Raw genomic sequence first — 10230 nt, 5'->3', positions numbered from 1 at the left:
ATTGAGAATTTTTTTCAAAGATTCCTTTGGTTAGAAAATTAGTTGTTGACCTCAACCTCTTGGGGAATTTTCTACAATGCAATTTGCTATGAGCAATCACACATTTCCTTGATCATGTAGAAATCAAGATGACATGTCATCGTAATCATACTTTTTTTTCACCGTGAATCCTGAGAATCAATCAAAGAATGTAACTAAATCAAAACGAGAACGCCGGCTTTGTGCCACATGCATTGCCTGTATGGCCCACCCTGCAGAGAAGGTAGTATATACGGCAACCAATAGCAGCTGTGTTGTTTAAGCATCACTTATTCACTTCGTTGTCTCTTCGCTTGCTGCACGACACCAACAGTGGGGCGGGGGGCGACGCGGGCAAGAAGAGCGCGCGGAGTAGCCAGCTAGCCGGCAATGGCGCTGCCGGCGGATAGGTGGTGGCTCCGGAGGGAGGTGCTCGTGGGACTTGCGCTCGGGCAGCTCGTGTCGCTGCTCATCACCTCCACCGGCTTCTCCTCCTCCGAGCTCGCCCGCCGAGGTACCGGCGCCGCCGCCCGTCTGCTCTGATCGATGTTTGCCTGTGTTTTCGCTTCCTTTCTTCTGAGTTCTTGGTATTTCGCTGCAATTAGGGCTGGTTTGACAGAAATTTCTTCTGTTACAATTCTTAATTTCGTCACACGCATTGAACTGCTCTCAAGTCTGAACCCAAAACCAAAATGTGTTCTTGGTTTTAGTTCTCATGTCTATCTCGGCTCGACCAAAGGGGGTTAGCCTAATCTACCACAATGCCAATCAGCCTTATACATAGGAATTTGACTTTTGCATAGTTTCTTCCTTGGGAGAAAAAAATATTATATTATATTATGTGGCAGGAACCTATTGTTTTCCTCTTCTTCACTTGAACAAAGTGGCAAGATGGTTGCATGTTACCGTGAGAAGAGAGGTTTTCAATATTCTGAATTCTGGTGACAGGATTGAATTATGATGTTTTGCTTTCAGGCGTCAATGCACCGACGTCGCAGTCTCTGCTAAATTATGTACTTCTTGCGCTTGTCTACGAGGAGTGTTGATCTACAAAAAGCAGAGCGTGAAGGTATGTGTGTTTGGGTGCCACATTTTGCTGTGGAAAGGGGATGTTTTGATGCAAATTTGGCTTAAAATTTCGATACTAGAAGATGGCAGTCAGTCATGACTTGCTCACCAGCTCTTAAACTTCAAAGAAATCACCATAGCAAGGTGTAAAAGGATAGAATAAAGAAGTGGAATGTCTCAAAATCCTTGTGGATTTCCTGATTTTTGCATGTACGGTGCGCATAGTTATCAGAATCATGATTCTACTATACGATTTTACGACTTTACGATCCAAATTGAGTGGAACGATCCTGCTAGGTAGAATCTAGATTTTACGATTCTAAAAGTTAAGATTCTATGGTTTGCGATCCTAACATAGAGGTTCGATCCGATTCAGAATCATGACAACACACCGTGTTTACTGCATCTTATCCCTCTACACAGGGCTGATCTATAATCCAGTGCCTTTATGTTAGCAAAGGATAGTTATGCTTATTCTGATTCTCTTATTCACGAGTTGCTCATGATGTTTCATCATCATCAATGGTCCAAGGTGTCTATGTGGTGGCACAACTATGCGAGACCGTGAATGTTTCTACAAGCAGGAACCCTGAAAATATTCTTCAATTTTCGCACATTTTTATTCCTGCAGATTAAATGGTACTACTACTTGATCCTTGCCATCATCGACGTTGAGGCTAAGTACATCGGTGCGGATATGTCTAGAGTTACTGAAAAGAGTGTGGTGTCTATCGGAACTTTGGTTCCAGTTTCACTACCTAGGTAGATGCTTAAATTGCTTGCTTTTGTTCACACAGTTGTGAAGGCTTATCAGTACACATCCTTGACGAGTGTGATGCTCCTGGATTGCTGGGCCATTCCCTGCGTCATTCTCTTCACCTGGATTCCTGAAGACAAAGTATGGGTGGAGGAAGCTGTTTGGCGTCGGAGTTTGCATGGCTGGCCTCGTATTGGTCGTGTTCTCCGATGTGCACGCCTCTGATCGTCAATCAAGTAATAAGAGCATCATTTCCTATATATATGAGAGTTCTCCTACAATCATCTATGTAGCCTATATGTACTTAATTTAGCATTCCATTGTCTTCTCGACTTCTAAGTTTTCTTTGTTATGTTAAAAACTTGTCCCTAATTAATGAAACAAGGTGTATCCGAATTCGCTGCCACGGTAGCGCTACTCAAGGTTTTCACAGTTTTAACTGTTTGTGTACAATTTATTTCCCACACACCAAGATTTGCTCGATTTTGCACATGTCTGAAGCAATACAAATATTACATTTTGGAATGTCTTGCAGAAGGACCCAACCCACTGAAAGGTGACATGCTTGTATTTGCTGGGGCCACACTTTATGCTGTCAGCAACGTTACTGAGGTATCAACTAATCCTCAGCTGTAAACACTTCACTGCCTTAATTATATCAGTAGAAGTTTATATTTGTGATATACACATGTATCTTGTCTACAAAATTTCAGGAATATATTGTCAAAGAAGGTAGCAGAGTTGAGCTGATGGCGATGCTAGGTGTTTTTGGAGCGGTTATAAGTGCTATACAGATGTATCCTTTGGCTTGATGCAATTATGAGTTAGTACATTCCTGTTTGTTCACTATATTTTGTGGTGCTTCAGCTTTGACAAATAAAGTATCCAATCATATTTTTGTTAGCGAATTGACAGACTGAACCCCATCATTCCATAGTAATTTTGATGACATGGTATCTCTTTACTTGGAAGATATTTAATAACTCATACTTATGTTAATATAATATAATCAAGTAATAGATTAACCAATCAGGTCTCATCCCACATGACATGGAATGCACCCATAGTATTCTCTTTAGACATCTTAAAGTTGAAAGTAGCGCGCAATTTTAATCATCCACGGTTACTTGCATAGTGATTGGATCAAAACAAGGACGGAAGAAGTAACTAAGCCGGAAAGCTTTAACTCATATGTATCTGGAAATTAGAATACACCTTGACATTGCAACAGATGCATACTTGAGCGGGAAGAACTTAGATCAACACAATGGAATGCTGGTGCGGTGAGTCTCCCACCGTCCCTGCACTTTGGTTATTCTGATTTAGGGTCAATAAACCTAAATTACTGTCATAGAATATTACAGTTTACTTTTCTGAACTTCAGATTCCAACTGACAAAGCATAAAGCAACTGAATTATGATCATGTTGGAATGTATTGCAATGCAGTATTTTCGAAACTTTCTGAACCTGTTAAACTGCTAGTAAAAATTATCAGGCATCCACCTGTGAAATGAAGTCTTTCTAAAACTTTACACACTGGTTAACGGTCATGAAAATTATCTGTCATCCAACAGAAAATTTGCAATGTCAAAACCTTCTGTGGAGGTTAACATATATTTCAATGGCATGCCACTAGAAATTACCTTTGCCAATCATAACTTTTATTTTTGAATTGAGACCATTATTGTTGTGACACTGGCTTTCTGCATCCTTTCAGCTGCTCCCTTTTATTGGATTCGCTCTAGCATTGTTCTTGTTCTACTCCACAGTACATATTATCCTGAAGGTAGACCATTATCTTATTGTAGTCAGATTCATGGTTGTCCTGGAATATTTTTTCAAGAATTTAGTTCATATTTGATTGCTGCAGGTATTCGGCGCAACTATGCTGAACCTCTCAATCCTGACCTCGGACATGTGGGCAGCTCTAATCCGTATCTTTGCTTACCATGAGAAGGTTTGTGCACATGAATATCTGCTCATGCTGAAATTTTCACATTTCAAACCGCACTATATTGAACCTATGAGAGCAAATTTTGGGCATCTACAGGTCGACTGGATGTACTTCGTTGCTTTCGCCGGCACGGCAATTGAGCTGGTCATCTACTCATACAAGTACTGTCTTTTTCTTCTGTTTCTACCTCTGAACATTCATAAGAGTAGCTACAAATATCTGCCCTGATAGTGTCATAATCTCACAACTCACTACTGAGAACCTACTGTAAGCAGGGGCTCCAGGGACATCGCGGATGACACGGCCCAGGTTGCCGGTACAACGGACGAGGAAGCAGCAACAGAGAACCGTGTGGCAGGGCAAGTTACTGATGCCGGGGAAGATGATGAACCAGCTTCCAACAGCTTCCAACAAGTCTCCATCAGCAGCTACGACCTGAAGGTAGAAGGAAATCGTCTTCTACGAACCTTTTTTTATGTGTCTGCTACGAACTTGGCATGCGGCTACATGTGTACAGTACGAACATTTGTGTATGGTAGGTTTCATTATTGTTTGTAAACATATAGTTGCAGAAGGTTTTGTAGGGGGGCTTGGATGTATCTCTAAGTTATCTCAGAATCCTATCCATAAATGTGGGGAGAACTGTCCTACATCTGGATTCATGTTCTTTGGTTAATATATTCCAGATGTTAGCCCTAACAAAACATTGAGAAATAATTGCAATTGTCAAAGTGTCAAATGGGCTGCACTCTTTGTTGCTCGTGGTGTGTTATCCTTCATGCTGATAAAGGAGTTGGAAATGCCAATAAATCAGAGCTCTGCTGAATTTCAGTTTTTTTTAAAGAGACTTGGGGCATATTATTAAATGAACATGATGCAGGAAATTGCAATTTCAAGCATCACCATAAAATGATATTTCAAAGCACGATAGATACAATATCCAGTGGTGAAAAATCCATTGAGCTACAAAGCATCCCCTGAAGACTGATGCACTTGTTAACAAACTATTCATTTCATTGTTCACTCTCTATTAACAAGTCCACCAAAACTACCAGAAGTAGAATTGTGACACGTCTTTCACCGAAACTATGTTAATGGCAGTATCTAAACACTACATTCCAACGAAGGAGCAGCTTCATATGAATCGTCAAAGCGGTCAAAAACAAAGATCATTTGAATTGACCTCACTCAGAGCCCACATCAACGCCCTTCTTAGCTAAGAATTCCTTAGCCTCCGCAATGTCCTGCATGTCAAGTCAAGCTCAAACAAGTTACAAATGGGAATGAACCAGACATATAGTTTTCCATCGAAACGAAAGCCTCCATATTTAGTTGGCGGGGCATTCTTTGTGGCCAGCATATAGTTTGTACAAATACTATACTGCAAAAGAGGATTTTATAGAGTTTCCGAAGTCCCAATCCTTTGTATTTTGCATAATACCTTGAATAACCACTCTCTATCATATCAGCAAAGAAGAAAGAAACTAGACCCTAACCACAACTAGTTGTAACATAGCGGAGAAATTGCATAGATGAAAAATTAGGCTGATGGGGCTAAATCAGCTACCTGCTGTAGTAGCACGGCTTCTTGAGGACACGTTGGGAAGAACATGAGCCCATATCCAACCATAAAAAGGCCGTAGCACCCGAGCGCCACTACCAAGTAGATGGGAAGCTACAGCAACAGAATTCACAAGCAAACATCTTAATCTGTCTGAACTTAAAAGGAAATTAGGAAGTGAAAAATTCGATGACACTCACCAACCAAGCATAGCTGCGAGGAACCGTCGAGGTTTCAAGAAGCGCAACCCAGACGGCGGTGATCGCCGCCAGCACCGCGATGATCTTGTATATGTGCTTCATCCAGCAATCGTGGTGTTGGCCTGCCATCAAATGAATGAGAATAAGCTAGGCAGCTAATTTAGTAACCCCAAACTGCGCTTAAACACTACGCCATGAATTTTGTCAATCTACGGAAAACTGATCCAGCACGACGCACAAAACCCACATCGTCTACTGATGCTCCAGAACGAAGCGAGTTCGTGGAGATCCCCACGGCCACGAGAAACGCTGGTTCAGAGATTACTGCCCAAAATAATAATGATAAATTTCCATGTCGATTATTGTAATTGCAATTTCCGGCCACATAGAATTATTGTACAAACTATATGCTAGCCACATAGAATGTCCGGCCAACTAATATGGACGCTTTTGTTTCGCTGTAAAACTATACGTCTGGTTCATTCCCATTTGTAACTTGTTTGAGCTTGACTTGACATGCAGGACATTGCGGAGGCTAAGGAATTCTTAGCTAAGAAGGGCGTCAACGTGGGCTCTGAGTGAGGTCAATTCAAATGATCATTGTTTTATGACCGCTTTGACGATTCATATGAAGCCTGCTGCGTCCTCGGAACTTTAGTGTTTAGATACTGTCATTAACATAGTTTCGGTGAAAGATGTGTCACAATTCTACTTCTGTTAGTTTGGGTGAATGACTTCTTAATGGAGAGTGAACAATGAAATGAATAGTTTGTTAACAAGTGCATCAGTCTTCAGGGGATGCTTGCTTTGTAGCTCAATGGATTTTTCACCACTGGATATGTATCTATCGTGCTGTGAAAGTATCATTTTATGGTTATCAGATGATGCTTGAAATTGCAGTTTTCTGCATCATGTTCATTTACTAATATGCCTAAGTCTCTCCGGGGTTTCTGAAAAAAGAAAAAACTGAAATTCAACAGGGCTCTGATTTAAATAAAAAAAAAACTAACAGGGCTCTGATTCATTGGCATTTTCAACTCCTTTGTCAGCATGAAGGATAACACACCACAAGGATTTATTCAATAGTACATTCGGGTTCAACCAACTAATACACAAGCAGGGAGTAACAATAGTACATTATTCAAAATAGGGAGCAAAAGCATCTACTTTGCACATAAATTTAATTGGCACTTCACAAGGCAAAGGCCTACAATAAATGTTAAATGGAGCAGCTAGTTCGACAGTAAACAAGAGCAATACAGAGCAAGATATGGAGCAGCTAGCAATACAGTAAACAAGAGCAATGCAGAGCAATACAGACAATTAGATAAACATACCGAATACTGGTGTTTTTACAATATCCCAAGAGGGTGGAGTCTCGTCACTGAATGAATTTACCGGAGAGAATGCCAGGCTTGCAGAATAGCAAAACCTGAAGCAAGAGAGCAATCTTCAGTGTAACACTTGTAGATTATTACTTCAGTACCAGATACATACCGGAAAGCAATCTTCAGTGTACATACCGAATTTTGGTGTTGCTATAGGATACCAAGAAGGTGGGAGCTCTCCACTGAATGAATTACTTGGAGATAATGCCAGAATGTTCACTTGCAGAAACAAGATGGATAAGCTTCTGTGTTACTCTATCATAAACAAAAATACATCAGCACCAAGTTAATTAATCATGAGAGTATATATACAGAAATTGCAGAACAAGAGTATATACAGATTAACCACGATGATGATAATTAGTTGCCGTCGGAACCAGCGAGAAAATACTACTCACATAACAGAGAACACAAGAGCAAGCATCTGCATATGTAGTTTATAACTGAATTCAAATTGTTGACTAGCTCTTCATTTACTAAATTCGCAATAGTGCGCATCTGACAGTGTGCCCGACCAAGGATATTAGCTAATACCAGGACAGTAGTATTCAAGTACAATGGTGTGGAGTACCATTGTGCCAAGATCTCCAGGCTAAATTTTACATATGTGCAGTTGAGGATGCAGACAAAGTGGAATTTGATATAGAAACAAAACTTGGGATCAAGTCATAAAATACTTTCTTGTTAGAGGGGAAAAGTACAAAAATACTTCGTCTACTTGCTCCGATTTGTCCCAATCAGCAACCTCCTCGTTCTTCTTTGTCCCCAAGCCCTCGTCAAGGGTTTTCCTCTCCGAGCCCTTCACCGCTGCTGCCTTACCTCCCCCGCAAGCCTCGTCAAGGATTAATGTCAGGACATCACAGCTGCTGGTATACCATTTTATAGGGAATTTATCTGAGGGGACCCAGTGGGGAGTGGTGGTTTCGGAGGTCATCGTTGATCCATGGCAGTGGCCACTAATTTTATACGGAGTATATCTTTAGATCGATTAATGTTGGAACATAGTAAGGCGGCGTGTGCTTATAATGCCTGGCTAGAGTGAGCTTCTACCTTGCTGCTGCTGCTGCTGCTGTGACATGATGGTGGGCAAGACATGTGTAGCTAACCTGAAATCATCTGCTGCTGGTATATGATGTAGCTTGGAACCGTGGAGCTTGCTCTTTTAACTAAACCATTGTTATTACTGTAATTGTGTTGAGCGTGCTAATTGCCAAATAAAGGTACACCAGTGGTGGCCATTCAGCCCCATAAGCTGCTCCAAATCAATTCTTCCTCCAATTTGCCAAGAAAAACAAAGTGCGGAACAGATAATGTATCAATTCAGCAAGACAAGGGATAAGCAGGGGCCCCTTCTCATTATCCTTGGCAAATCAAAATATAGAACTGGACTTGTAATCATTGTGTGCAGAGAAAGAGAATTAACGGTCACGAATCACCATCATCATTTCCCTCAATCCTCCTCGAATCAATTTCCTACAGATTTCCTCTGCTCCCACATCAGATCGGGAGCCATGGAAGGGAAGGGCGAGAGAGAAAGAGGTTACCGGAGATCTGAACGGCAGTAGGTGCCGGTGCCGGTAAGTCTGCAAGAACAGCAGCAATCTGCGGTAGCGGCTAGGCGGGATCCATACCCTCCCACCGGTAAGTTGCTCCGCCCCTCCCGCAGCAGCTTCGCTCGCCTCCGGTCGCTCGCGGCAAGGAGGAGGACGGGATGAGACGGGAGTTGGGGACGGGGATAATAGGCGAGGTCCACGTCGGGGATTCAGTCCAAGTCAAAAAAAATGGACCGGGGACGGGGTTATCCCGGGATGGGCGGGGATTTTTTTTGGCCCAAAAACTCCTGCACCAAATGAGCTCTTGGGGATTGACGGGGATTCGGGGATGGGCCAGGATCAATAATCCTACACCTACGGAGTGAACTTACGGAATAGAGTTACGGACAAAACATGGCCTGCTGTGGTTGGTAAGAGCATCCCCACTCGTTGGCGCTCCCCACGCCCAAATCCAGCGAAATTTTTGTTCGGATTGGAGGAAGATTTGGCGTGGGGAGTAGTAGTTTCCCAGCCGCGTGCCCAGGCGTAGTCGACGAGGCGAATTTAAAAAATGGAAACTTGACGAACTACGGCTAAAAACGGGTGAATATAGACTAAATTTAATGATATTTATTACATAACGGACTGAGTTCATACATAGAGGCCGAATTCGACTATATTTCGAATTCGGCTAGGGGAATTCAAATGAGCACCGGGAAGTTGCCGCCCTGGATGTGCTCGAGGACGGCCTCGAGATTCCGGCCCGGCGCGCTCCACCAACGTTTGCGGCCCGCGGAGTTGTTGCGCGGAGGCGGAGGCGGCGGGCCGTCGTACGAGGCGAGCTCCCGCTCCCACCGCCGCGAGAAATACGAGTTCCACGCCGTGTAGTTGTCGGGGTGGTGGCGTGGCTCGGCGCGCTCCTCATCCGTCATTGTCATCCGCGCCTCCTCGATCTCGATGTCCAGGAGGTCGCCCCGAGGCGGCGGCGGGATTGGTACGCCGCCAGGACTCAGCCGCCACCCACCGCCGGGAGGCCTCGTGTCCGGCGGGCAGGGGTACCCCGCCGCGGTGGAGGAGGTGCCCCTCCCACGCGTGGAGCGAGCGGCGGGGGAAGCCGTTGTTGGCTGCGCCGTCGTCGTCGGAGAATGCCATCGTCGGAGAGTAGAGGGAGAGTGGACGGAGACTGGAAGGAGAGTGGAGGGAGAGTGGATCACGGGGTACGCCTCGCGGCGAGCGGAGCGGCGTATATAGGTGCAGCTGGTGTGGGGGATTAATGCGGCGTGGAGTGCGACGCGTCCGCGGCGAGCTGACCGGCGGCAGCCTTTGACCGCGTGGAGTGCACGCGGAAGACGATGCGTGCGCGGAAGACGACGACATTAACTCGCCGCGTGGACGGCGAATGCAGACCGGCGGCAGGCTTTTACAGCACGTGGAAGACGATGCGATGAGGACGACGATCGGTTTCTCTCGCCGACAAGTTGGGGCCACCGGACGCGCGGAAGTTTCCTCGGTTTTTCCGCGCTTTCGTTTCGTCCGGAGTCCCCGAGCGCTCCCCGGGGGGCCGGGGATGGCGTGGGATCACCGGATGAATTTAGGCCCAATTCCGGACGAAAACGAGGAACCGGGGGCGCGACTGGGCCGAATTACGCCGTCCGGATGGAAAAAAGGCTCGCCGGGGGCCTCGTCGGGGGGACGAGTGGAGATGCTCTAAGTATTGGGCTGCAGCTGTTTTTCCAGCAAATCCGGATGCA

General features: G+C 44.6%; 1 protein-coding gene and 1 pseudogene across 1 annotated transcript; one reads left to right on the top strand and one right to left on the bottom strand.

Annotated features, from left to right (window-relative positions):
* Nucleotides 1-408: 408 nt before the first annotated feature.
* On the top strand, nucleotides 409-4382 carry LOC124655815 (annotated as a pseudogene).
* A 399-nt stretch (nucleotides 4383-4781) lies between these two features.
* LOC124653268 (dolichol-phosphate mannose synthase subunit 3-like) lies at nucleotides 4782-8629 on the bottom strand. The gene is made up of 6 exons (XM_047192338.1): nucleotides 8492-8629; nucleotides 7083-7202; nucleotides 6897-6991; nucleotides 5560-5681; nucleotides 5366-5473; nucleotides 4782-5042 (listed from the first exon to the last, which is right to left on the bottom strand). The coding sequence occupies exons 4-6, from the start codon at nucleotides 5659-5661 to the stop codon at nucleotides 4983-4985; spliced, it is 270 nt and encodes an 89-aa protein (XP_047048294.1). The 5' UTR covers nucleotides 5662-5681; nucleotides 6897-6991; nucleotides 7083-7202; nucleotides 8492-8629; the 3' UTR covers nucleotides 4782-4982.
* Nucleotides 8630-10230: the final 1601 nt, after the last annotated feature.

This window comes from Lolium rigidum, chromosome 5 (assembly GCF_022539505.1).
Source record: "Lolium rigidum isolate FL_2022 chromosome 5, APGP_CSIRO_Lrig_0.1, whole genome shotgun sequence".
Taxonomy (NCBI): Eukaryota; Viridiplantae; Streptophyta; class Magnoliopsida; order Poales; family Poaceae; genus Lolium; species Lolium rigidum.
This window is presented reverse-complemented; position numbering and strand designations above follow the sequence as displayed.